This window comes from Lepidochelys kempii, chromosome 1 (assembly GCF_965140285.1).
Source record: "Lepidochelys kempii isolate rLepKem1 chromosome 1, rLepKem1.hap1, whole genome shotgun sequence".
Taxonomy (NCBI): Eukaryota; Metazoa; Chordata; order Testudines; family Cheloniidae; genus Lepidochelys; species Lepidochelys kempii.
The window spans coordinates 211,470,038-211,497,349 of record NC_136380.1 but is presented as its reverse complement, the minus strand read 5'-3'; the positions used below and the strand labels follow the sequence as shown (position 1 = coordinate 211,497,349).

Below are 27,312 nucleotides of genomic sequence, written 5' to 3'. Positions count from 1 at the left end.
CACTTTCTTCTCTCCACCATGGAATATCAGAGCTATTGGGGAGGGATAGCTCAGTGGTTTGAGCATTGGCCTGCTAAACCCAGGGTTGTGAGTTCAACCCTTAAGGAGGCTGTTTAGGGATCTGGGGCAAAAATTGGGGCTTGGTCCTGGTTTGAGCAGGGGGTTGGACTAGATGACCTCCTGAGGTCCCTTCCAACCTTTATATTCTATGCTAATTTTGATTCCATTAGGAGTGTAGTTACTGGCTGCTGAGCTGAATTCACTTTGGGCTAATGGTGCACCAGCACTGAGGCTCCTGTACCACAAGCTGAAAAGAGCGAAACTGACTAAGAGCTGAAATCACTGAGTGTTGTGTTAAGTAGTGGGGGAGCCTGAAGATATATTGTGGAGCAGTTTGCTGGGTGGCTGGCAGAGCTGAGCGGCTGGTGGAGCAGAGCAGTTTGTGGGATGGCTGGCAGAGCCGAGCCCCATGGAGTGGTGGGGCAATCAGCTTTGGACCATGTAACGTGCCTCTTAACACCCTCCATCTCCACCCAGGTTGGGAGGTAAAACTCTGCAGATAAACTTTTGAACTCTGGGGCTGCCCTGACCAGGGACAGAGACTTTTGGGTTGTTGGACTTTTGGGACTTTGGGTGACTTTTGGGTTGCCGGACTCAAGAACCAAAGGGAAAGCACACGCCCCAATTTGCTTGGGGTGGGTTTTTTGCTCATGGGTTGTGTTATGAATCCTGTTGGTGGTGTTTCCCCAACATAATGCCACATTGTTTCTCTCTGTTATTAAAAGGTTTTTTGCTACACTCAGACTCCGCTTGCGAAAGGAGAGTATTGCCTCTTGGAGGCACCCAGCAGGGATGGTATATATTTGTTCCAGGTCACTGGGTGGGGGCTCGAGCCGGTTTGCATTGTGTTATTGGAATGGAACCCCTAGATACTGAACCCGGCCCTTGTTGCTGCCAACTCTGACGGATAGAAGGGTTACACATGTATCAGTAACTTCAACACAATTCTTATCAGGAAGAATGCGGGGTCAAGCTGCCCAAAACCCCCTGCCCTCCTGCCTTGGCAAAGCTGAGGTTGTGACATGGCCAATTTACAGCCTGCTGACTTGACTGCTTTTAGTAATAAGCCATCGTGATTTCAGGCACTTTACTGGTTTACTGGTTTGGCCACTTTACTGGCCAAAATCTCCCCATACACAGGGATCTACTCAACCCGGTAACCAACCTTCTGTAACAACAAGTAAATTAAAAAACAAAACCTATGTTTAGTGACAGTAAGGCTACCTCAGGACCCACCCCAAATCCTTGGAAGCATGGAAATACCAAGTTAAGGGAAAGTCTCCAGCATTCCTTGTCACTGTCTGGAGGGCTGGATTGGGGAAGGTGGCGGTGGTGGGGAAGGAAGGGGAACACAGGATGCAGGAATCAGGGAGGGCTTCTGGCAGCAGGGGAGGTGGGTTGTGGGGAGGGCAGGCTGGGAGTGTTTGGGGAGGCCAGTAGCAGGGGTTGTATTAGGGGGAGATGATTGGTGCATCAGGCAAATAAATTCAGATTTTTCAATGAAAACTCTAAAGTGATTTATTGCATTTGGAGCAGGCACAGGAAACATCTGAGATAAAATCCAGGAGGTCAAATCAAGCATATGCGCAAAATACATCCGTATATACTTTACATTCAGTACTTTCCTGATGGAGCTGAGGCTGAGCCATCACCCTGGGGTGGGTGCTTGTCCTGCTCACTGTATCCCATCCCCACCCTGATAAGATCCCTTCCTGGCAATGGGCTGGGAGAAAGATGAAAGAACAAAGCATTGCACTGGAGGAAGGAAAGGTGGGTTGGATCCAAGCAAGCAAAGTGGGCTGCAAGATGGCTTATCATTGGCAGAGACTTCATTCACCCTTCTGTCTCAAGCATCGGAATAGTCATTCTTCAGCTGACTGCAAGAGAAAGAAATTAAACAGCATGAGCTCTGGTACTGTAGAGGTGAGATGCCCCCTACTCTATGCAGTGACCCCACTGAGCTTGCCAGTCTCCTGACCTCTGGCCAGACTGGAAGGCATAGAACACAGAAGGACTTTATGTAGCTGGGGGGGGAAGTGCAATATTTATACAAAGTTGATTAGGCATTTGTGAGACTTAATGCACTTTATTTCCAATGTGGCTGCACTGAGCTCTTTAGGGGAGTTAAAGAGTGACTATTGCTTCACGTTTTGCACAGCTTGTTCTGTTTTCAGATGTAGTTGTACTGTTTTGTCTATTTCTAATAAGGGCTATTTTTGAATCATAACTAACTATGCTACCTGCACTCACATAAAAACAAATGAAAGAAGAGCTATGTTCCGGTCACCCAGCACATAATCACCATTATGTCTCTTCCACTCAGCCCTCACTCCTCATGCAAAATAACATTTGCTAGGAACTTAGTAACGTTTAATGACAAGTGATAAGAAGGCAAATAAAATCCTGAGAGTTCACTAGTATACTCCGCATATAAATCCAGCATATGACAGTACAGGGCATCTCTTATGCTGTTGGCAATAGTTTTCCTATTATGGGGTTCATGAGGTCTAGTTTCTGGCCACCTAAAGACTGAAGCAAGCAGTTCAGTCTTGGCAATCCAGGCAGGCCTAGAAAGCTCACTGCTGCTTTTGCAGATGTGAAAGGTGCAACCATAATAGCAATCATCTTCCTCACAGAGCAGTCATTGTGCATAAGGAGGCATTTCCCTGGGCTTTCAGAAACATAGCCTTCCTTGAACTGAAGTTCTACGGCCACTGCTGGTCATCCCAGGATTGGAGAACAATGATGCAGCCCCCACCACTCTGTGCTTTTGGTTTTTGCCCAGAATAGCTTGTAGGCACTGAGTGCTTTGTCCAGAGACCCTACACCACTCACTGGTGCATGCGGGGCTTCTCTTCTAGCTAAGATTGCCACTACATGGCTCTCTGCTAGTAATGACTGAACAGCTGCTACTGTCTCTGCACAGCTGCTTCTGCTGCCTCAGAGCATATAATCATCAAATCTTAGGAAATGCCAGCTCTCCACTCAGTGAGAAACCCTTGTTCTCATGAAAGCAGTCAGCAAGCAAAGCAGCATGCGTTGGTTTACTTGGACACTGTTATAGGGATTCTGGGAATTTGTCTTCTCCTCCCACAATCCCTCTGGCACCTGTGAGGCCTCCTAGAAGGCTATTAGCAATCACTCATAACACACTACAGTCTGGAGCAACACTAGGAATTCTGGGATGAATGCCCAGAAGAAATTGCTGCTAACACAAGCCAGTGCAGTGCTAGTGTAGATTTGGGGTGTAACTGTAAAGCCACTAAACATGAGTGTGAATATTGTGAGGATGCACTGATTTGTGTTTACCACAACTGAGATAACTAACATGAGTTAGTTAACATGTTTAAGAAGGATGAATTCAAACTGGAACAGGTACAGAGAAGGGCTACTAGGATGATCCGAGGAATGGAAAACTTGTCTTATGAAAGGAGACTCAGGGAGCTTGGCTTGTTTAGCCTAACTAAAAGAAGGTTGAGGGGAGATATGATTGCTCTCTATAAATATATCAGAGGGATAAATACCAGAGAGGGAGAGGAATTATTTAAACTCAATACCAATGTGGACACAAGAACAAATGGATATAAACTGGCCACTAGGAAATTTAGATTAGAAATTAGACGAAGGTTTCTAACCATCAGAGGAGTGAAGTTTTGGAATAGCCTTCCGAGGGAAGTAGTGGGGGCAAAAGATCTATCTTGCTTTAAGATTAAACTCGATAAGTTTATGGAGGAGATGGTATGATGGGATAACATGGTTTTGGTAATTAAATATTCATGGTAAATAGGCCCAATGGCCTGTGATGGGTTTTTAGATGGGGTAAGATCCAAGTTACCCGGGAAAGAATTTTCTGTAGTATCTGGCTGATGAATCTTGCCCATATGCTCAGGGTTTAGCTGATCGCCATATTTGGGGTCGGGAAGGAATTTTCCTCCAGGGCAGATTGGAAGGCCCTGGAGGTTTTTCGCCTTCCTCTGTAGCATGGGGCACGGGTCACTTGCTGGAGGATTCTCTGCTCCTTGAGGTCTTCAAACTACAATTTGAGGACTTCAATAGCACAGATATAGGTGTGAGGTCTTTTTTAGGAGTGGTGGGTGAAATTCTGTGGCCTGCGTTGTGCGGGAGGTCGGACTAGATGATCATAATGGTCCCTTCTGACCTAAATATCTATGAATCTATGAGTTAATTGCAACTGAGGGAAGTACAGTCTAGGCGCAGCCTGAAGAGAAGGGCCCTATGTCCTATTCCCCCATCCCTGAGTTAGCAGCTAGCCCCACTCTCCTGAGGCCAGCATCTCTCCCTAGTCAGAGGGGCCTGGATTTGTACTTACCGTTGACACTGACAAGTTCTCCTTTCAAGCAAGTCTCGCCTGGCTCGTGCTATCTTTTCAGCCCGTTGCTGCCAGGAGAGAAAGCAGTGTGGCATGAACCCTCATTTCTATATTTAAAGTTCTGCCCTCCAAAGTGGCCAGTGGTTTCAAACCCTCTGCCTGCCCTGACTGTACAGATTTTATTTGCCTTTGTCAAGGTTCCTTCCCCACTCTGAACTCTAGGGTACAGATGTGGAGACCTGCATGAAAACCTCCTAAGCTTACTTTTGCCAGCTTAGGTTAAAACTTCCCCAAGGTACAAACTATTTTACCCTTTGCCCTTGGACTTTCACTGCCACCACCAAACGTCTAACAGGGATATAATTTGGAAAGAGACCGTTTGGAAACGTCTTTCCCCCTCAAATCCTCCCAAATCTTACACCCCCCTTCCTGGGGAAGGTTTGATAAAAATCCTCACCAATTTGCATAGGTGAACACAGACCCAAACCCTTGGATCTTAAGAACAATGAAAAACAGCAATCAGATTCTTAAAAGAAGAATTTTAATAGAAGAAAAAGTAAAAAGAATCACCTCCGTAAAATCAGGATGGTAAATACCTTACAGGGTAATCAGATTCAAAACATAGAGAATCCCTCTAGGCAAAACCTTAAGTTACAAAAAGACACAAAAACAGGAATCTACATTCCATTCAGCACAGCTTATTTTCTCAGCCATTTAAAGGAATCAGAATCTAACACATATCTAGCTAGATTACTTATTAAGTTCTAAGACTCCATTCCTGTTCTGTCCCCGGCAAAAGCATCAAACAGCCAGAGAGACAGGCTTTGTTTCTTCCTCCCCCAAGCTTTTGAAAGTATCTTGTCTTCTCATTGGTCATTTTGGTCAGGTGCCAGCGAGGTTATCCTAGCTTCTTCACCCTTTACAGGCAAAAGGGTTTTTCCTCTGGCCAGGAGGGATTTTAAAGGTGTTTACCCTTCCCTTTATATTTATGACAGCCTTGCTCCTCAGAGATTTATCTGGGATATGGCTATTTTAAGAGCCCCTACCCTAGGGGTGGTGGTGCCTAGTTCCCTCCCACTTGCTCCTCTGATGTGGGGGGAATCCTCAGAGAGTGCCATGAAGAGACTTTTCTCCTTTGCTGTCTGCTGGGACTTGGGGACTCACCCTTCTCTGCTGCTGGGTAATATAGATGTAAGTACATAGGCTTGCAAGGAGAAGCAGCACTATGCCAGCTCCAACCCCTGCCCAGCTCCACACACAGCTATTCCGTTCAGCAACCTTCACTGTGGAGAGAGAAGTGAGTGAATGGGAGAGATAGATGTAGAGAGAGACACAGAGAGAGACAGCACGGGACTTTGAATGGAGGAAGTAGTGGTGGCCTCCCTACCCACAGTGTAGTCAATGCTGGTCATCACGTTGTTCTCCACCTTAAGGCTGCATCTCCACAGCCCCACAGTCTTGGTCTTCACCATCACCTCATTGCATCCCAACATATTTACTTCCTTCTCAGTCCCATTCACATGCTCCCAGAACAGCTGGGCATTTTGTGGGACAGGAACCGAGAGCTTGCAGAGCAGGGTCACGTTAGCCCATTTGGAGAGCGGCTCAACAGGGTCAGCAGAGACTGCAAAGAGAACAAGAGGGGAACATGCAAAGGAAGGGATGGGAACAACCTTTCCATAGGGTCTGAGAGAGTCTCGGGGTCTCTAGATGGTAGGCACCTTTTTGGGGGGCACCTCCCATACTCCTGCCCCATTTCCTCTGTAGTGTCCATAGGAGCCACAACTTCCTCTCACCTGTCATCACCACTAGGTGGATGGCCTTCTCCACACGGCCACGGCTGACTGTGATCTGGCACTGATACCATCCAGCATCCTTGAACTGGACTTTGGGCAGTTTCACTTCCAGGTGATTGCTGAGTTTCCATGTAAACTGCATGTTGGCTATTTGCTTAAACAAGGGCAGCTCTTTAGAGGTGACGCTGAAATTAAACTTCTCCAGGTACTCGTTGTCTGCCATTGGTTTCCACTCCAAGCCCGTGATGTACTCCAGCTCTCTTATCTTCTGCAGGTCAGTGCTCAGAGAGTAGGAGAAGGACACAGTGGAATTAACAGCTTTGTAGAGTGTCTCCTGGTTCAAATGATGAAAACCTGAATTCAGAGGAGAACATATGGAAGTGTGGGGAGCAATAGTCTCATAATCAATTTTGCAACTTCACCATGGAGCAGGGAGGAGATAGTCCATCCCTCTGTCTAGCCCTAGGGAGACCCCCATCTGGGTTATTGTGCTCAGTTCTGGAGGAGCTCAGAGAAAAGCCACAACAGTTCAGGACGCCAGAAGGGTTGGGTTCTTGGGAGAGAGTCAAAGAGCTAAATCCATCCAGCCAAGCAAAGCTACAACTGGAACAAGGAAATGAGAATCATCTGCATGAGTCTGAGATGCACAAATCCCTGGGGGAGGGGGACTGTTTAGGAGAACAAGGGGGAACGGGGTGAGACTGAGCCAAGGAACAGGAGCTCAGGAGCCAACCTTCAGTGCTTAAGGGGTCTGTGAGCCTGGGGATCCTGAGAGGAAGGCCCTGGTGCTGCATTGCTCAGGACACTGGGAACTAGGAACTCAGGAAATGGACTGTGACCTTTCCCTGGGGCTGTGTGTGAGGAGGAGATGGGATCTGTTTAGATTTATCCACCGTCTTCTGCATTTTCTAGGCATCTGCAAAGTTCTGAAACTCAGATCCATGCTTCTCTTACCTATCACCAGCACCTTATAGGGTATGTCCAGCTTAGCAGACAGGGATGTGATGTGGCACATCCAGGTTCCACTGTCCTCAGCCCGGAGGTTGTGTATCTGCAGACTGTGTCCACCATTCTTCAGTTCTCTTGACTGAGTGGCTGTCACTTTGTTCTCGCGGTTGTCATACCAGGTGACGATGGCACTTGAGGGACCTTGTATGGTCAGCATGAGTTTTTCATGCTGCAGGAGGTAGCCACTTGGAGAACTTGTAACTGTGAAGAGAGAGAGCCCGTCCGGTGAGTCCTGTTGTCTCCCAGCTTCCTCAAGGGAAAGGCTGGGACTGAAGGCGAACATGGCGATCTCAGCAGAAGGGCAATCTGAGGAGGTGGGGCTCAGCTGGAGGAAAGGGATCTGCAATAGCTCAGGCCAGAGGAGATGGACAAAGGACAGGGACCTCAGCAAAGTGTTGTCTCAAAGCTCCTTGCACTCTTATCTCATTGTCCCAGATCACTCACCTTCAAACACTTGCAGCTGGACCATGAAAGTTCTGGAACCAACTCCACAGACGTACTTGCCAGCATCAGAGTGCCTCAGCTGTGACAGTATCAGGGAGAAGTTCCCCTTGGACATCTCCTGCTTATTTAATTCAGATCGATTGAAAAACGGAGTTCTGCCTTTGGGGAGAGAAAGAAGGCAGTGGGTGAAAGCTGCTCCTTAGGAGAGACGGGATTCCATAGCCCTGTCTGAGGGACAAGGGAGTGGTGAATTTGAAGTTCTACCTCTCAAGAGCTGCTTCTGATACTGGATCACAACTAGGTCATTGTATTTCCAGGTCACCCCTTCATTTTGGGATTTGTCAATACAGGGCAGGATCACCTGTTCCCCAACAGCACCAAACACTGTTGTCTCTCCCTCAGCCATAGTGGGGATCAGACCTGAAAGAGACCCCCCAAAATAATGTGGGGAAGGAATAGTCATTACAGTGGCAAAAGTAATACCCCCTCTCCATCAAAATGAACCCCAAACCTGCTAATCCCCCACACTCTTCCCTGGGAGTCTCCCCCATTTTTATTGCTCTTTTTCCTCTTGCAGTCTTCCTGAAATCTCTAGTCTCCTCATTCCAACCACCTCAACTCTCTTCCATAAAATCTAATCTAATCTATCTATCTATCTAACAAATGGTGACAGATGGGGCATTTTCCTGCCATATCCATGAAAAACCTTACTGAATTAAGTGTACGTATATCTGGATTAAGTTAATACATTGAATTAAATGCAAAGGTTATGTATTATTGTGTGATGGGATTGTATGTAACCTCTCTGGGGGGAGCTGTGATGTGAACCCTGGGAACTGTTATGAACTTCAAAGGACTGTATTGAACAATGTGCCAGACAAGAATGGACTTTTGGGGACAAACAGTGTCAAGTGGTTTGTCTGGGGACTCTCCAGGGGGAGGTGAATGTGAAAACCCAGCCTTATGAAGCTGTGCCCTGAGGAAGGGACCACTGACTGCTGATCATCTGCCCCTGGAATCTCAAGATGAAAGGCCCAAGGTGTATAAAGAAGAGACTGACCTATTCATGGTTGTTCTGGGTCTGACTCTGGGACAGTTATGAACCTGTAACCAGAGGGAAAACCCTGTGTGAGGTTTGAAGGATAGACTCCTACCAGAGCCCTTGTTAGAGGTGGGATGATCACTGCTAAATACTTTTTTGTTTTTGGCATGCTTTCTCTGTATTGCTTTTGCCTTAGGAATAAATGTATTGGCTTAGAAAGACCTGTGTGGTAAATTCTAACTGCTGGCAATTACCGGGTTCATAACCTCTGGAGAGAAAGCACATTAGTCTTGTCGGCAGTCCTTACTAGGGTATTCACAGTGTAGGCAGGGAACTGTGCAGCCTGGAAATACCCTAGTCAGGAGGGAGAGAGATGTGGGTCTTCGTCCAAGAGAGGTGATGGCTGGGGAGCTGGAAGCCTAAGTGGGTGTTGCCTAAATCCTAGTATGCTTGTGTTTGTCTCTATTTCTGTCTCTGACACTTTGTGTCCCATCCTGGAGTTACAGCCATCTCTGTCTTGGTTTTTCTCTCTTACCTTTCCTCCCACTCCTGCTGACCTTACTTTCCATTCTCCTCTCCCTTGGATTTCCTCTCTTCATTTCTCTCCCCTGTGGCTCTCTCTTCTTTCATCCCCATTCTTTCCCATTCCTGCACACCCTCCCTACATTGCCTTCTCTCTCTTTCCCTAGCTGACAGAGATTCTGTTCTGTTTTACACACACACACACACTTCTCCCTGGGCCCGTGCCTCCAGAAGGCTGCAGCATGGCCTTCAAAAATCACGAGTCAGGCCACCAAAAATATCATGAGAATAAAAATCATGAGATTTAAAAAATAAACCGGTGTTTTCTGTTTGGCGTTTTCAGGCCACACTCAGGTCAGGTTTTCACGCTTTTCTCTGTAAACTGGAGAGGCAAAATCTTCTTTTTTCTAATTGAAAGCTGAGAGTCTTGTGCAATCGTTCTCCATTCCTGCAGCTGTGGCTTTAAGAAAAACATCACGTATGGCAAGAGCTCCAATCAAATCACAACAACTGGCAAAACTGAGTCTGTCACAGCAAATCCCTCTGTAGGAGACATTGGACTGGCAGCAAGTACCCACCACCACCACCACAGGGACTGGGGTGGGATGATGCAGGGGACAGGATTTTCCCTCCTGAACTCTGGTGAGTGGTTGGGATCAGTGCTGTATTTGATGTGATAGTGCCCAAAGGTCAGGTCCCTTACAAACAGTTCCACAGATTTGCAGGTTATTGGGAGCCCTGACCCACAGGACCAGGACTGGTCTTGGCACCCCTGCCCCACTATCATGACATCTTATCACTTCAGTCAGTGCAACGTCTCCCTGTTTCAGCGCTGCCAACACCATGCATTCAAAACTCCCAACTCAGATCCTCCTCCCCCGCAAATCATGCGATTGGCTCAAAAATTATGATTTTTTTAAAATAATAAACCACACTGGTTTGCACCTACATTCTGATCTTTATAGGGAAGTTGCCCAGCCCCAATTTGTATGTTGTCTTTTCAGGTTCAATATTCAAACTGAAACATACACACAAAAGTGCCAGAGGTCTCCTGTTTGGCTCCTTGGGGGCAGAGCCCCCTTGCGTCTCCTACTCTTGATGGCAGAGAGCTGATCACTGACTATGTAGGTTTCCACTCATCTAAAATTTTGCAGGACACTCCTATATTTAGGATTCTGTCCTACCTCCTTGAGCCAGCCCACAGCCTGTACCCCAAGCAGACAGACCCTTCGTACAAAAATACTCTGCAGTCTAGGGGACACCAAGGCCTCATACCTCTACACTATGGGAGAGGCAACTATTATCCCACCCACTTTATAGATAAGGTAATTTCTAGCAGAACTGAGAATAGAACCCAGGCCTCTAACGTAGGAGACCCAAATCTCAACCATCCTGCAAAACTGCCTTTCTTTAAATAATAATAATAATAATAATTAATAAAAAAATCTGTCATACTTATGTGTCCGGCCAGCCTGTCAGTAAACACCAGACCACACTCCCCTCCCAGAGCTAGCCACAGATTATCTGGGTAGTTCACTGGCAAAGTGGGTGTCACACCACCCTCTAGTAGTTGGTCTACATAAAGAATCATAGAATATCAGGGTTGGAAGAGACCTCAGGAGGTCATCTAGTCCAACCCCCTGCTCAAAGCAGGACCAATCCCCAATTAAATCATCCCAGCCAGGGCTTTGTCAAGCTTGGCTTTAAAAACCTCTAAGGATGGAGATTCTATCACCTCCCTAGGTAACGCATTCCAGTGCTTCACCACCCTCCTAGTGAAATAGTTTTTCCTAATATCCAACTTAGACCTCCCCCACTGCAACCTGAGACCATTTGCTCCTTGTTCTGTCATCTGCCACCACTGAGAGCAGCCTAGCTCCATTCCCTTTGGAATCCCCCTTCAGGTAATTGAAGGCTACTATTAAATCCCCCCTCATTCTTCTCTTCTGCAAACTAAATAAGCCCAGTTCCCTCAGCCTCTCCTCATAAGTCATGTGCTCCAGCCCCCTAATCATTTTCAAGTATCAGGGGGTAGCCATGGTTGTCTGTATCCACAAAAACAACAAGGAGGTAGTCTTTAAGGTGCCACAGGACTCCTTCTAATCATTTTCGTTGTCCTCTGCTGGACTCTCTCCAATTTGTCCACATCCCTTCTCTAGCGGGGGGCCCAAAGCTGTATGCAATACTCCAGATGTGGCCTCACCAGTGCCGAATAGAGGCACTGGTGAGGGCACTATCCCTCGATCTGTTGGCAATGCTCCTACTAATGTCCAAAATGCCATTGGCCTTCTTGGCAACAAGGGCACACTGCTGACTCAGATCCAGCTTCTCGTCCACTGTAATCCCCAGGTCCTTTTCTGCAGAACTGCTACTTAGCAAGTTGGTCCCCAGCCTGTAGCAGGGCACGGGATTCTTCTGTCCTAAGTGCAGGGCTCTGCACTTGTCCTTGTTGAAACTCATCAGATTTCTTTTGGCTCAATCCTCCAATTTGTCTAGATCACTCTGGACCCTATCCCTACCCTCCAGCATATCTACCTCTCCCTGCAGCTTAGCTTCATCCACGAACTTGCTGAGGGTGCAATCCATCCCATCATCCAGACCATCAATGAAGATGTTGAACAAAACTGACTCCAGGACCAACCCCTGGGGCCTCCCACTTGATACCGGCTGCCAACTAGACATCGAGCCATTGATCACTAACCATTGAGCCCAACTATCCAGCCAGCTTTCTATCCACCTTACAGTCCATTCATCCAATCCATACTTCTTTAACTTGCTGGCAAGAATAATATGGGAGTATCAAAAGCTTTGCTAAAGTCAAGATATATCACGTCACATCCACCACTTTCCTCATATTTACTGAGCCAGTTATCTCATCATAGAAGACAATCAGGTTGGTCTGGCATGACTTGCCCTTGGTGAATCCATGTTGACTGTTCCTGGTCACCTTCCTCTCCTGCAAGTGCTTCAAAATGGATTCCTTGAGGACCTGCTCCATGATTTTTCCAGGGCCTGAGGTGAGGCTGACTGGTCTGTAGTTCCCCAGATTCTCCTTCTTCCCTTTTTTAAAGATGGGCGCTATATTTGCCTTTTTCCAATCGTCTGGGATCTCCCCTGATCGTCATGAGTTTTCAAAGATAATGGCCAATGGCTCTGCAATCACATCAGCCAACTCCCTCATCACCCTTGGATGCATTAGATCCAGACCCATGGACTTATGTGTGTCCAGCTTACTTTTATTACCAGGTATTCCTTTAGCACAAGAAGATCTGTGTTGTGACTCTGAAAAGCCAAGGGTTCAAGTCCTGCTAAAAAATCCATGTGGAAAAAATACTTTGTGATCATGTTATGAAAGACTGTCTCATAACACATAATGCAGCCAAGGGCTAGGTTCCATAGCTAGCATCAGTTCCAGCATCTCCTACTGTTTGACATTAAAACCTCTGTGTTCTTGTATGTAATATTTATCCTCCTATGGGACCTCCTCTAAGCTAGCATTAATTGAGGGATGGATGCCTCAGGGCATTGCCAATGGGTTACAGAGATGGTCACCAGTCTGACTCCAGCACAGCTCAGTTGAGACTGAAGGTTGTTTCCGTCTAATGCATCTTCAGGCTCTCACCCAGGTGCTGCCTCTGACCCCACTCCTGTCCACTCACAAAACCCTCTCACCTGAGTTTAGTGGTGCTTTCAGTATGGGCTAATTGGCCTGGCTAGGGGTACTGGCTAGTGCCCAAGTAAGCCACCTGCTTTGCAGGGAGGACACAGGATAAATCACTCAAGTATTTATTGGCCTCCAGTGCCTTTCCACAATCCTCCCATGTCCTCCTCCCCTCCCCCTGTGTCCTCCCACAATTCACTGGGAAAGAATTATGAAACAGCTCAGTTTATTGCAGCATAAAGAACCCGGGGATGTGCCCCCAGGAGTCCTAGAGACACAGGTGTATGCCGTGGCAGTGAGGTCACAGTCATACAGGTTATGGTTTTGAAGTATGGCTGCTCACACCCGGGCTACGCTAACCCACGTGCTCAGACATGGGTGCTGATCATCTAAGTTACCTGTGCAGGGAAGACACACCTTAAGAGGGGCCATCTTTTTTGGTGTGGTGATCCAGCCAGTGTGTTTTCCCTGGTATTGATATCGAATTCAGTGTATTTTACACTGTCCCTAGATTTCCAGTTCTCCTGGGGCTGCAGGTTTCTGTATTATCACATGTAGCTGCATAGTGGTGGCTTCACTTTTACCTAATAAGGCCATTTTAGGCTTGTGGATTCAGTCCCATTATCAGTAATCGGATATGGCAGCCATTTAAAAAAAGGGCAAAACTTGTTTAGTTTGAAGCAGGAAACCAGGAGATCGTAAAGAGCCTAAAAATACCCAAGCTGCTGCACCACACCCTGCCCAGCCAGGGACTCACCGAGCTGCATCACAGAGAAGACAGCAAGGATGCTGTATGCCACGACTCTGGATGGGTCCATCCTCTTGGATTGTTCCTTCCCTCCGAGAACTATGAGCAGGAAATATCGTCCAGGTAAAGGGATCCTAATGCAGAAAAACCCAAATGAACTATTAATAGTGGTTTATTTTCCAAGTCTTGTGGCTCCATGGCTGGGCCTATGTACTTGGTCAATGCCCCTGGTGTCTGCTGTGCTCCAGCACAGCTAGGTGGAAATTCTATCACTGAGACAGGTGAATTCAATATGACAATGAAGAATCCAGCCAGTGTGTTCTCCCTGGAGTTTGATACCGAATTCAGTGTATTTTACACTGTCCCTAGATTTCCAGTTCTCCTGGGGCTGCAGGTTTCTGAATTATCACATGAAGCTGCTTTCTGTCAAAGTTGTGGGAGTGGGGGGTGCTGGAGGATTTTCAGCAGCACAGCAGTGGTTTGGCCTTTCTGCACTTGGAAAGGCACTATGGGGTTCCTGCACCCAGGTGGCAGTTGAGGCCTTTGCCCCAGGTAGGGGCTGCATCTCCTCTTTCCCTTCCTTTTTGAGAAGACAGGGGAAACTTTGAGCTTGAATGGGCCGAGGGGAGGCTAGAGGGCCTGCAAAGGCAGAGCAAAAATCTGGCCTTAATTGCTGCTTTGTGATGGATACAGACAGCTTGGAAAGCTCTTTTTAAAGGGTTTTCTGGTTAGTTAGTTTGTTTTTGTTTTTTACCTTAGAAATCTCATGACTATCAAGTCTGGTGTTCCCTGGAGGACTTGCTGGGATTCTCAGAAATGTAGAGCGGGGAAGAAGGGGAGGTGTAGAAATAGTAGTAAAAAGCGTTTTTCTCCCAAGTGTTTATTGCATTTGAATTAAACAGCTGTTAACTGAAATCTGAAAATCATGGAAACAAAACCCAAAGGTCTAAGGTCTGAATAAAAAGTTGATAAATTTCACAGCCTGGGCGATGTAATTAAGATGACCTAAGACCCAGTGTGGACACTGCTATGCTGATGGAAGAATTCTAGCTACTGTCTCTCGGGGCAGGTCTATACTTAAAACACTGCTGTAGCACTTAAGTGAAGACACTTCTATGCCGACAGAAGAGAGCTCTCCTGTCGGCATAGTTAAAACTCCTCCCCGAGAAGCGGTAGCTATGTCGGCAGGAGAAGCTCTCCTGTCAACACAGTGCTGTCTACACCAAGGGTTAAGACTGGTATAATTACATCGCCCAGGGGTGTGTATTTTCCACACCTGTGAGTGACACAGTTACACCTACATAGGTCTGTAGTTTAGGCCTGGCCTTAGAGAGGTTACAGAGGGATAGGATACAGAGGGACCTAGACAAATTGGAGGATTGGGCCAAAAGAAATCTGATGAGGTTCAATAAGGATAAGTGCAGGGTCCTGCACTTAGGACGGAAGAACCCAATGCACAGCTACAGACTAGGGACCGAATGGCTAAGCAGCAGTTCTGCGGAAAAGGACCTAGGGGTTACAGGGGACGAGAAGCTGGATATGAGCCAGCAGTGTGCCCTTGTTGCCAAGAAGGCCAATGGCATTTTGGGATGTATAAGTAGGGGCATAGCGAGCAGATCGAGGGACATGATCGTCCCCCTCTATTCGACATTGGTGAGGCCTCATCTGGAGTACTGTATCCAGTTTTGGGCCCCACACTACAAGAAGGATGTGGATAAATTGGAGAGAGTCCAGCGAAGGGCAACAAAAATGATTAGGGGTCTGGAACACATGACTTATGAGGAGAGGCTGAGGGAACTGGGATTATTTAGTCTGCAGAAGAGAAGAATGAGGGGGGATTTGATAGCTGCTTTCAACTACCTGAGAGGTAGTTCCAGAGAGGATGGTTCTAGACTATTCTCAATGGTAGCAGATGACAGAACGAGGAGTAATGGTCTCAAGTTGCAGTGGGGGAGGTTTAGGTTGGATATTAGGAAAAACTTTTTCACTAGGAGGGTGGTGAAACACTGGAATACGTTGCCTAGGGAGGTGGTGGAATCTCCTTCCCTAGAAGTTTTTAAGGCTTGACAAAGGCTTGACAAAGCCCTGGCTGGGATGATTTAATTGGGTATGGGGCCTGTTTTTGAGCAGGGGGTTGGACTAGATGACCTCCTGAGGTCCCTTCCAACCCTGATATTCTATGATTCTATGATTCTAGGTGGATTAACTACACCTGCGGAAGAACTACATCGATGCAGTAAGTGTCTGCAATACAGCGAGGCAGCTGTTGCTCTGTAGCATATCTGGTGCAGACCTACCCTGCATGTAAGAGCCAGAAAAATATGTAGGGTCCTGTTCTCCCCTGTGCTTGAACGTAGTGCAGGGAAGTGGCCATTGGAACCGGTTGTGGCTCCCTGATCCTTGGTTGCCTTGAAGCAGTTACTCTAACTTCTACTGCTGGCTCTACCATTTTCTCTCCCACTCTCAACATGCATCAGTCTGTCACCAAAATGGCCCCTCCCCCATCTTCACTGCCTCCATCAACTTTCCATTGGCAGAGATTCTCTGGGTGTAGGGAAATTGCCCTGTGGGACTCTGTAAGTTCACCATGCACTGCTTTACACAGTGCAAAATGAACTTTGTGGGCCAGAGAATCTGGCCCTTATTTATATATGTAAGCAGTGTCAGGATGAGCTCCACCCTGACATCTGGTGGTGAGGTGTGGCAAGTTGTGGAAAAGAACTTCAGGGGCAGATCTCATTTGCATAGGCACACCCACCACGCCTAGAATGAGACCATAGCTGCCCAAATGGTCACTTTGGCTGCTGTGGGATCCCCAGTGTCTCTGTTATTGGGGCAGGAAGAATAAATTGTTATTACCCTGATTATGGGAACTGTGCTTGGAACTGTACGTGGCCTTTTGTTACGATGGAGGGATTCACCATCATCTAAGTAGCACTCGCTAGGCAAGGGTCATGGGTTCCAAAACTGTGTGAATGGAGAGAGGCTGGGGACAAGTATTAATACTTGGTGGCATGGGCCCCTTGGTGAGGGCCTTACATGCTGATTGCACTTCCTCCTCTCTCCACTGTGGAATATCAGAGCTAATTTTGATTTCATTAGAAGTCTAGTTATAGGCTGCTGAGCTCACTTTGGGCTGACAGTGCCCCAGCACTGGGGCTCCCCTACTATAAGCTGAATTCACCTAAGAGCTGAAATCACTGAGTGTTGTGTTAAGTAGTGGGGGAGCCTGAAGATATATTGTGGAGCAGTTTGCGGGAGGGCTGGTGAAGCAGTTCGACACGGAGCAGTGTGTGGATGGCAGGAGCTGCTTGTGGGCCGTGGAGCTGAGTGAAGGAGTTCGTGGGGCGGCTGGCGGAGCGGAGCGCAGCTGAGCGAAGGAGTTCGTGGGGCGGCTGGCGGAGCGGAGCGCAGCTGAACGAAGGAGTTCGTGGGGCGGCTGGCGGAGCGGAGCGCAGCTGAACGAAGGAGTTCGTGGGGCGGCTGGCGGAGCGGAGTGCAGCTGCGCGAAGGAGTTTTGTGGGGCGGCTGGCGGAGCGGAGCGGAGCGCCGCTATGGAGCTATGGGGCGGTCAGCTTCAGATCACGTAAGGTGCCTCTTACCCCCGTCCCATTTCCACCCAGGTTGGGAGGTAAAGCTCCGCCGATAAACTTTCGAACTCTGGGGCTGCCCTGACCAGGGACAGAGACTTTTGGGGCATTGGACTTTTGGGGTTGCTGGACTCAAGAACCAAAGGGAAAAGGGCATGCCCCAATTTGCCTGGGGTGGGGTTGTTTTGCTCATGGGTTGTGTTATGAATCCTGTTGGTGGTGTTTCCCCAACATAATGCCACATTGTTTCTCTCTGTTATTAAAAGACTTTTGCTACACTCAGACTAGGTGCTTGCGAGAGGGGAAGTATTGCCTCTTGGAGGCGCCCAGCGGGGGTGGTATAGATTTGTCCCAGGTCACTGGGTGGGGGCTCGAGCCGGTTTGCATTGTGTTATTGGAATGGAACCCCTAGATATTGAACCCGGCCCTTGTTGCTGCCAACTCTGACGGGCAGAAGGGTTACATTTTTGGGGGCTCGTCCGGGATCGCCTGGGTCAGTACCCCTCGCAAGCACCTGTTGAGTGATCCACTACATTGGGAAACAATTTATATATTTTTTTTGTTTGTGCTTATATTTTGAGGAAATTACTGTTTGTATAATGGCTAATATGTCAGGTTTGTTGGGCCCTGGCTCAGCAGCTTCTAGCTCGGAGGCTGCAGCCTCGGCTGATGATTGGACAAAAGCTCTGGGGCAAATATTGGAAAAGGTTGTGCTGCCCCATGCTGAGTCAGACTCTTGTCGTAAGTTAAGATTATTTGCTGGGGAGGAGGAGTTTGAACCCTGGTTAGAGCATACCACTGAAATGCTGCAAGAGTGGGCCGTACCAGATGCAGAAAAGCGAAGATGCCTTATAGAGAGCCTTGGCGGCCCAGCATTAGATGTGATTCGCACCCTGAAGCTCATTGACCCTGGGGTCAGTGTGAAGGACTGCCTAGAGGCCCTTGAACACAACTTTGGGAGCGTAGAGGGCCCTGAAGACAGCTACTGTAAGTTCCTTAATTCCCGACAACAAAAGGGCGAGAAGGCTTCAGCCTACATACAGAGACTGGAGAGACTGCTTCAGAGAGCTGTCATGAGGGGAGCAGTGACTGCTGAGCAGATGGATCAGACCAGACTGGCTCAAATTGTAAGAGGAACTCAGTATCAGAACCCGATTCTACTTCATCTCCGGCTAAGAGAACGACGGGAACATCCCCCAAGTTACTCCCAGCTGATAAAAGAGGTCCGAGAGGAGGAAGAAAGGCAGGCTGCCAGTGAGTTTTGGGAAGCCCAAACATCGGAGCCAGCCAGCACAACACCACTGCAAATGGCCAGTGTACTGATGGTGAGCACCAGAGAGGAACTTGCCCAACAAATGCAGGTCCTGACGGAACGGATAGCTGAGCTGCAAAGTACCGTTGACCGAGTTAAGACTTCTAGGAATAAGAAGCCTCAAACTGTGGCGATTGAGAAGCCCGCACTTAGAGCCACCATCCCCCCCAGGCGAAGGGGGAAAGGTCAATTCTTCTGCTACCGATGTGGTCAGGATGGACACAGTGCTGCCAAGTGCCGTAATGAAGAAAACCCCTCCTTAGTGTATGGAAAGCTGAGGATCAGTTGGGAGAGATCCGGTAGCTGCCAGAGGGTCTGGGGACGGGGACCCCCCAGGTCTGCAGGATTTGAAGATTCCCCCAGAAAAGACTTTCCAGCTGGGATCCCTGCAGGACTGATAGGGCCTCGAGCAGAGGTCATGGTGAGGATCGAAGGGGTGGAGTGTAAAGCAGTGCTTGACACTGGATCTCAAGTGACTATTATATTTCAGTCATTCTACCAACAGATGCTTAGGCACTTGCCTATACAGCCACTGACTGGCCTTGGCCTATGTGGCCTCAGCATGGATGAATACCCCTATCAAGGGTATGTCATAGTGCACCTGGAATTCCCAGAGGAGGTTGCTGGGGTAAGAGAAGAGGTAGACACAGCTGCCTTAATATGCCCTGACCCTAAAGGGACTTCTGATGTGTCTGTGCTGATAGGGACCAACTCCAGTCTCTTCAAGGTACTCGCGGATTACTGCAGAAGGCGGGCTGGGGACCAGTACCTGAATACCCTGATGATCCATACGCTTTGTGCTGAAGCCTATAGGAAAATTGAGAGCGCTAAAAGGGACACATCTGAGCTACCGCTTGGGGCACTGAAGTACGCGGGCACAACCCCCTTAGTAGTGCCTGCAAGGACGGAGCAAGAAGTGCTTGTCATGAGTACCTGTCTGAAAGGCAGTAAAGGGAAGTTAGCAATGATAGAGCAGCCGATGGGAGGAGAGCTCCCTGAAGGAGTGCTGGTCCCCAGTGGAGTCATAACCCTACCTGCTGAAGCCCAGGAAAGGGTGACTATACTGATTGCTAATGAAACGAGTCGTGATATTTTTGTGAAGCAAGGACAAAAGATAGCAGACCTCTTTGAGCCTGAGTCGATTGTAAAACCCCAGTATGAAACTCCAGTTCCGGCAATAGACCCAGCAAAGTTTGACTTTGGAGATTCACCAGTGTCCGAGGACTGGAAAGATCGCCTGAGGAAGAAACTTTGTGAAAGATCCAAGGTGTTCTCACTGCATGAGTGGGATGTGGGATGTGCAAAAGGAGTAGAGCACAATATCAGACTACATGACTCTCGACCTTTCAGGGAGAGATCTAGGAAGATTGCTCTCTCTGAGATGGAAGATGTGCGACATCATCTTCAGGAGCTGGCTGCGAATGGCATCATTACAGAGTCCCGCAGCCCATACGCCTCACCCATTGTGGTAGTCCGCAAAAAGAATGGGAAAATCCGGATGTGTATTGACTACCGCACCCTAAACAGCCGTACGGTGGTCGACCAGTACACTATGCCTCGAGTGCAAGACGCCTTAGACTGTTTGCTGGGAAGCCAGTGGTTCTCTGTGTTGGATCTTCGAAGTGGATACTACCAGATCCCTCTGGGAGAAGAAGATAAGGAGAAGACAGCCTTCATCTGCCCATTAGGGTTTTATCAGTTCGAACGCATGCCCCAAGGGATTTCTGGAGCACCTGCCACCTTTCAACGTCTCATGGAGAAAGTTGTGGGAGACATGAATTTACTGCAAGTGTTAGTTTATTTGGATGACCTGATTGTGTTTGGAAGAACCTTAGAGGAGCATGAAGAAAGACTTCTTAAAGTGCTTGATAGGTTGGAGGATTATGGTCTGAAGCTTTCAATTGACAAATGCCAGTTCTGCAGAACCTCAGTGAAGTATGTGGGTCACATTGTGTCCCAAGAAGGTGTGAGTACTGATCCTGATAAAATAGAAGCACTCACTACATGGCCACGTCCAAGTAACTACAGAGAACTCAAGACCTTCCTTGGATTTAGTGGCTACTACCGCAGATTTGTGAAAAACTATGCTACGATTGTAAAGCCTCTGAATGATCTTACCAGGGGACATCAGTCCAGCAAGAACAAATCTAAGTCCAAGAATAAGGGGAGGTCCCCAAAGCCTCCTGTGCAGAGACACAATGGCCCCTGTGCACCATTTGGGCCACGGTGGGATGAGAGATGTGAAAGGGCTTTTCAAGAAATCATTACTTGCCTAACTCATGCTCCAGTCCTAGTTTTTGCTGACCCAAGCAAACCATTTATCCTGCATACTGATGCCAGTTTGGAGGGTCTGGGAGCAGTCCTGTACCAGGAAGTGGAAGGCAAATGTAAACCTGTAGCCTTTGCCAGTCGAGGATTGTCTGATAGTGAAACTCGCTATCCCACCCACAAGCTGGAGTTTTTGGCCTTGAAATGGGCCATCACTGAGAAATTTCGAGACTACTTGTATGGTGCTCAGTTCCAGGTGTGGACAGACAACAATCCACTGACTTATGTGTTAACAAGTGCTAAGCTGGATGCTACAGGGCAGAGATGGGTGGCCGCCTTGGCTAGCTATGAGTTCAGCATTCAGTACCGATCAGGGAGAAGCAATGTAGATGCAGATGCATTGTCCAGGCGTCCGCAGGCTCCAGAAGTTGCTGTGATACCCACAGATGGAGTGAGAGCTATTTGCAGTGTGAGTCGCCGAGAGCCAGAGGCCCGTGAAGACTTTCAGGGATGTGTTGCAGAAGCTTTGGGCCTGCCCCCTGAATGCATGCCTTCTGCTTCGGTGAACTATATTGCATTAGACCAATCTCCTTTGCCCATGCTCAATGCGGCTGACTGGCAAGAAGCCCAGCGGCAAGATATTGACATTCGTGATACACTACTTGCCAAAAGGGAGGGGCGAAGCCCGACTGCGGTTGTCCCACCTAACCCGGAGGGTAAACTACTATTGAGAGAATGGACCAAACTAAAACTGATTCAGGGAGTGCTACACCGAATGACCACTGACCCTTTACAAAAACAACGAGCACAACTAGTACTGCCAAAAAAGTACAGAGCCCTGGCCATGAGGGCCCTGCATGATGACTTTGGGCATTTAGGGATGGAGAGGACCCTGGAACTTATTCGTAGTAGGTTCTATTGGCCCCGAATGGCTGAAGATGTTCGCAGGAAATGTGAGACTTGCGCTCGATGTGTTCAAAGGAAAACTCTGCCCACGAGGGCTGCATATCTCAAGAACATCACCAGCAACAAACCTTTGGAGTTGGTATGCATTGATTTCTTGTCTGTAGAGGTAGACAAGAGGAATGTTGGAAACATTCTAGTAGTGACTGACCATTTTACACGGTATGCACAAGCATATCCCACACGTGATCAGAGGGCCACCACCGTTGCTCGAGTATTGTGGGACAAATATTTCTCAGTCTATGGATTCCCGGCTCGGATACACTCTGATCAGGGGCGGGATTTTGAGAGTCACCTTCTGAAGGAGGTGCTGAAGATAGCAGGAATTAAAAAGTCTAGGACAACGCCTTATCACCCCCAAGGTGATCCTCAGCCAGAGAGGTTCAATCGAACCCTATTAGATATGTTGGGAACTTTGCGACCAGAGCAGAAGGCAACCTGGAGCCAGCATGTCGCATTTCTGGTGCATGCCTACAATGCCACAAAGAACGATGCTACGGGAGTCACCCCATATCTCTTGATGTTTGGGCGAGAACCAAGATTACCCATAGACTTGTGCTTTGGTGTATCAGAGGATGGAGATAGCTATGAAACTCATCAGCAATATGTATCCCGACTAAGAGAAAAGCTGCGGGATGCTTATCGCTTAGCTACCGCTGCGGCTCGGAAGAACGCAGACCGCAACAAACATCGATATGATGCTAGAGTGCGTTCGCAGGAGCTCCAGCCGGGGGACAGAGTCCTGCTGCGAAATTTGGGTATTGCTGGCAAACACAAGATAGCTGACAGATGGAAGGCAATACCTTACCTGGTGATGGAAAAGCTGGGAGATCTGCCGGTCTACAAGATCAAACCTGAAGACGGTCCAGGGCAAATAAAGACGGTGCATAGAAACCTTTTGCTCCCTGTGGGGGAATTGGTAAGCACCCCTTGTGAGATGGGCCACGGCAGGGCCGCCGGGCAGAACAGAGGTGCTAGACCAAAGCCGCCATCCAACACAGACAGTGGGCCCCCTGCAGCTAACTTACCCCTATTCTGCACATCTGAGAGTGAGTCTGAGGAGGAAGACACAACCCTGGTGTATCCTGGGATGGAGACAAGATTTCAGTCTCGATCAGCTGAACCAAACGAGAGTTTTCCCTCTTCCGCCCTAAACCCAATGGCGGAACTATTTAGGCCCCTTTCTGATACCCCGGTGCTGCTGATGAGACCCCCCTGTGATGACACACACAGGTTATTGGACAATGGGGACAGACAGGTAGAGGATGTCCTGGGCACCTTGGACCCTCCAGCGTTAGAACTAGGAGTGCAGGGGCCTACGCCAGTAGCCGAGGGACCCTCCAGGGAAGCCTCTCCATCCGTCACTCAAGAGGATGTTCCCCTTACTTCGGCAACAGAGATTCTCAATAGACGAGACAGGGTGATAAGACCAGTGAAACGGTTAACTTATGATGCACCTGGGGTGACTAGTGAGGAGCCAATACATTTAGCACACAGGCTTGTGGAAGCTAAAGTGGGCTTCCTGAGGCCCTTTGGAGGAAACCAATGAGTTGGTATAAAGGGAGTGTGATTTGTCGGGACGACAAAGTCTCGGCTGGGGGGAGGATGTAAGCAGTGTCAGGATGAGCTCCACCCTGACATCTGGTGGTGAGGTGTGGCAAGTTGTGGAAAAGAACTTCAGGGGCAGATCTCATTTGCATAGGCACACCCACCACGCCTAGAATGAGACCATAGCTGCCCAAATGGTCACTTTGGCTGCTGTGGGATCCCCAGTGTCTCTGTTATTGGGGCAGGAAGAATAAATTGTTATTACCCTGATTATGGGAACTGTGCTTGGAACTGTACGTGGCCTTTTGTTACGATGGAGGGATTCACCATCATCTAAGTAGCACTCGCTAGGCAAGGGTCATGGGTTCCAAAACTGTGTGAATGGAGAGAGGCTGGGGACAAGTATTAATACTTGGTGGCATGGGCCCCTTGGTGAGGGCCTTACATGCTGATTGCACTTCCTCCTCTCTCCACTGTGGAATATCAGAGCTAATTTTGATTTCATTAGAAGTCTAGTTATAGGCTGCTGAGCTCACTTTGGGCTGACAGTGCCCCAGCACTGGGGCTCCCCTACTATAAGCTGAATTCACCTAAGAGCTGAAATCACTGAGTGTTGTGTTAAGTAGTGGGGGAGCCTGAAGATATATTGTGGAGCAGTTTGCGGGAGGGCTGGTGAAGCAGTTCGACACGGAGCAGTGTGTGGATGGCAGGAGCTGCTTGTGGGCCGTGGAGCTGAGTGAAGGAGTTCGTGGGGCGGCTGGCGGAGCGGAGCGCAGCTGAGCGAAGGAGTTCGTGGGGCGGCTGGCGGAGCGGAGCGCAGCTGAACGAAGGAGTTCGTGGGGCGGCTGGCGGAGCGGAGCGCAGCTGAACGAAGGAGTTCGTGGGGCGGCTGGCGGAGCGGAGTGCAGCTGCGCGAAGGAGTTTTGTGGGGCGGCTGGCGGAGCGGAGCGGAGCGCCGCTATGGAGCTATGGGGCGGTCAGCTTCAGATCACGTAAGGTGCCTCTTACCCCCGTCCCATTTCCACCCAGGTTGGGAGGTAAAGCTCCGCCGATAAACTTTCGAACTCTGGGGCTGCCCTGACCAGGGACAGAGACTTTTGGGGCATTGGACTTTTGGGGTTGCTGGACTCAAGAACCAAAGGGAAAAGGGCATGCCCCAATTTGCCTGGGGTGGGGTTGTTTTGCTCATGGGTTGTGTTATGAATCCTGTTGGTGGTGTTTCCCCAACATAATGCCACATTGTTTCTCTCTGTTATTAAAAGACTTTTGCTACACTCAGACTAGGTGCTTGCGAGAGGGGAAGTATTGCCTCTTGGAGGCGCCCAGCGGGGGTGGTATAGATTTGTCCCAGGTCACTGGGTGGGGGCTCGAGCCGGTTTGCATTGTGTTATTGGAATGGAACCCCTAGATATTGAACCCGGCCCTTGTTGCTGCCAACTCTGACGGGCAGAAGGGTTACATATAAATGAACGTTCAAGCTCTGGAGCCAGGAGTGGACTCTATGTAAGGCACACTCCATGGCTGCAGAATCACAAAATACAGAAAGGACCACAGGTGATATAGATGGATCCCAAGAAAGAGGAGGAATGGTACAGCAGCAGAGCTAGGAAGAGGGACAGGTTTAGGTATACACCGCCGGGGGGGGGGGAGGCTCCCCTCTTCTTGGCCCTGCTTCCTCTGCTACCATCCTTCCTCATTCTCTGGATCTATCTTTCTCACCTGCAGCCCTTGTGTTTTGTGATTTTGCAGCCATGAAATGTGGGGGTTGCAAGTTACGGGAGAAAGGAGGGACAGACATGGCTAGGAGAGCAAAGTCCCCCTTGGGTATTCCTGGGATGGTGCAGGTTTGCAGGAAACAGGAGGGATGGTGCTGGAGAACAAAGTCACCCATGTAACCACAGGACACTGGGGGGAAGCAGGACTTGGGAAGAACAGACAGGGCCAGAGAGCAAAGCCCCCTGTGTTTCCCTAACAAAAACCCCATACCTCAGGTGGCTTCAGAGATGGTGTTGGGGCCACCATGCTCTGGTATCAGACCTCTCCCTACCCTCCCTCTGGCTCCTTTCATGCCCCCTCACCATTTCCTTCTCTTCTAGCTTCCTCAGTTCCACGAAGCAGGATATCTGTAACCCCTTTAGCGCACTGCAGTGGTCGTGGTTAGGGCCGGATACAGAGCAGGAAGAAGAGCTCTGGGGACAGAATGTAAAAGGGTGGCAGGTAATTTGAGTTGTTCCTGTTTCTAAATTTAAGCTCTGCTGAATTTCCTCCTCAGGGCAGGAAGCTTGGCTGCCTGGGGTTGGGTGGGGAAGGGGCATTACAGTCCCACTATTGCCAATCCCAAGCATTGCGAAAATCATGAGATTCATAGAATATCATAGACTATCAGGGTTGGAAGGGACCTCAGATGGTCATCTAGTCCAACCCCCTGCTCAAAGCAGGACCAATCCCCAACTAAATCATCACAGCCAGAGCTTTGTCAAGCCTGACCTTAAAAACTTCTAAGGAAGAAGATTCCACCACCTCCCTAGGTAACACATTCCAGTGTTTCACCACCCTCCTAGTGAAAAAGTTTTTCCTAATATCCAACCTAAACCTCCCCCACTGCAACTTGAGACAATTACTCCTTGTTCTGTCATCTGCTACCACTGAGAACAGTCTAGAGCCATCCTCTTTGGAACCCCCTTTCAGGTAGTTGAAAGCAGCTATCAAATCCCCCCTCATTCTTCTCTTCTGCAGGCTAAACAATCCCAGCTCCCTCAGCCTCTCCTCATAACTCATGTGTTCCAGTCCCCTAATCATTTTTGTTGCCCTCCGCTGGATGCTTTCCAATTTTTCCACATCCTTCTTGTAGTGTGGGGCCCAAAACTGGACACAGTACTCCAGATGAGGCCTCACCAATGTCGAATAGAGGGGAACGATCATGTCCCTCGATCTGCAGGCAATGCCCCTACTTATACATCCCAAAATGCCATTGGCCTTCTTGGCAACAAGGGCACACTGTTGACTCATATCCAGCTTCTCGTCCACTGTAACCCCTTGGTTAAAGATTGGATTAAAGATCATGAGATTTTTAAAAATACTAAATGTTGGTTTCTTTTTATTTGTTTTCTGGTTCGTGGGCCTTTATGGCTCCCATTGTCAAGCGTTTCTCTCCAGCCATGAGGGCTAGAAACTTACTCCAGGAGCTGGAGCTTTAAGACAAACACCGACTATCATGAGACTCATGATAAAGTCATGAAAATTGGCGACACTGTTAAATCCCAGGAGCTCTCCTGTCTCGGATAGAGATCAGGCCTCCTTATGCAGCTAGTATGTTTTCTGCTTCTTTATATCTGTAGCAGGAGGGGTGGGGAAGGTCCTAGGTAGAAGCCCTGTAGTGCAGGTAGGAGAGAGACAGACACCGGAGGACAGATTAGCTTTAGGGTGTCTCTGCTCTTAAAAAACTACAGTGGCCAGGGCTGGATTAACCTTTTATGGGCCAGGCGCCAAACATATTTGTGGGCTCCCATGGAGGCAATGGAGCATGGCACGGAATGTGGGGGGGGCGGTCTTCGGAGCAAGGGGCCAGACAGGGGCATGACATGGCAGGGGCAGCCCCACTTCACCCAGCCCAGTGCAAGGGCACTATTTACAAACCAGCAGTTGCCAGACACACAGTGGCCCACCTGGCCCTATGCAGCCAGTATGCCCCTTCCCCTCAGGGGTGATCCCACACCGCACCACACATCCCCCTCCCCCACCCCGCCCAACACCCCCCCGACATCCTGTCCACAAATGCACACCACCACCCTTGCCCTGCGCCCCCCTGCCCACAGCCCTAACAAAACTGCCCAGCACCCCACACAGAACCCCCACTCCCTAGTGCCCCAACACACAAAGATCTTCCCCACCCTTTCACAGCCTAGCACTCCCCACCAGGCACCCCAGAGACCCACTCCCCCATGCCCTGCCTCCTGTCCGCACTCACCGGCCCTCTGGGAGGCAACTGTGTTTGCTAGGCTGAGCCGGCAGTGCAGCCGG

The 27,312-nt window shown here is 48.9% G+C and overlaps 1 protein-coding gene across 1 annotated transcript in view; it reads right to left on the bottom strand.

Annotated features, from left to right (window-relative positions):
• Positions 1-1,594: 1,594 nt before the first annotated feature.
• The window catches only part of CD4 (CD4 molecule), a 39,405-nt gene continuing 13,687 nt past the window's right edge, over positions 1,595-27,312 (bottom strand). The window contains exons 2-10 of the mRNA XM_073329115.1: positions 13,621-13,745; positions 7,903-8,058; positions 7,639-7,797; positions 7,141-7,395; positions 6,187-6,540; positions 5,778-6,014; positions 5,555-5,673; positions 4,391-4,458; positions 1,595-1,937 (exon numbers count right to left, since the gene is read on the bottom strand). Coding sequence (XP_073185216.1) covers positions 1,907-1,937; positions 4,391-4,458; positions 5,555-5,673; positions 5,778-6,014; positions 6,187-6,540; positions 7,141-7,395; positions 7,639-7,797; positions 7,903-8,058; positions 13,621-13,745 — 1,504 coding nt within the window. The 3' untranslated portion in view covers positions 1,595-1,906. The remainder of the gene's footprint in view (positions 1,938-4,390; positions 4,459-5,554; positions 5,674-5,777; positions 6,015-6,186; positions 6,541-7,140; positions 7,396-7,638; positions 7,798-7,902; positions 8,059-13,620; positions 13,746-27,312) is intronic.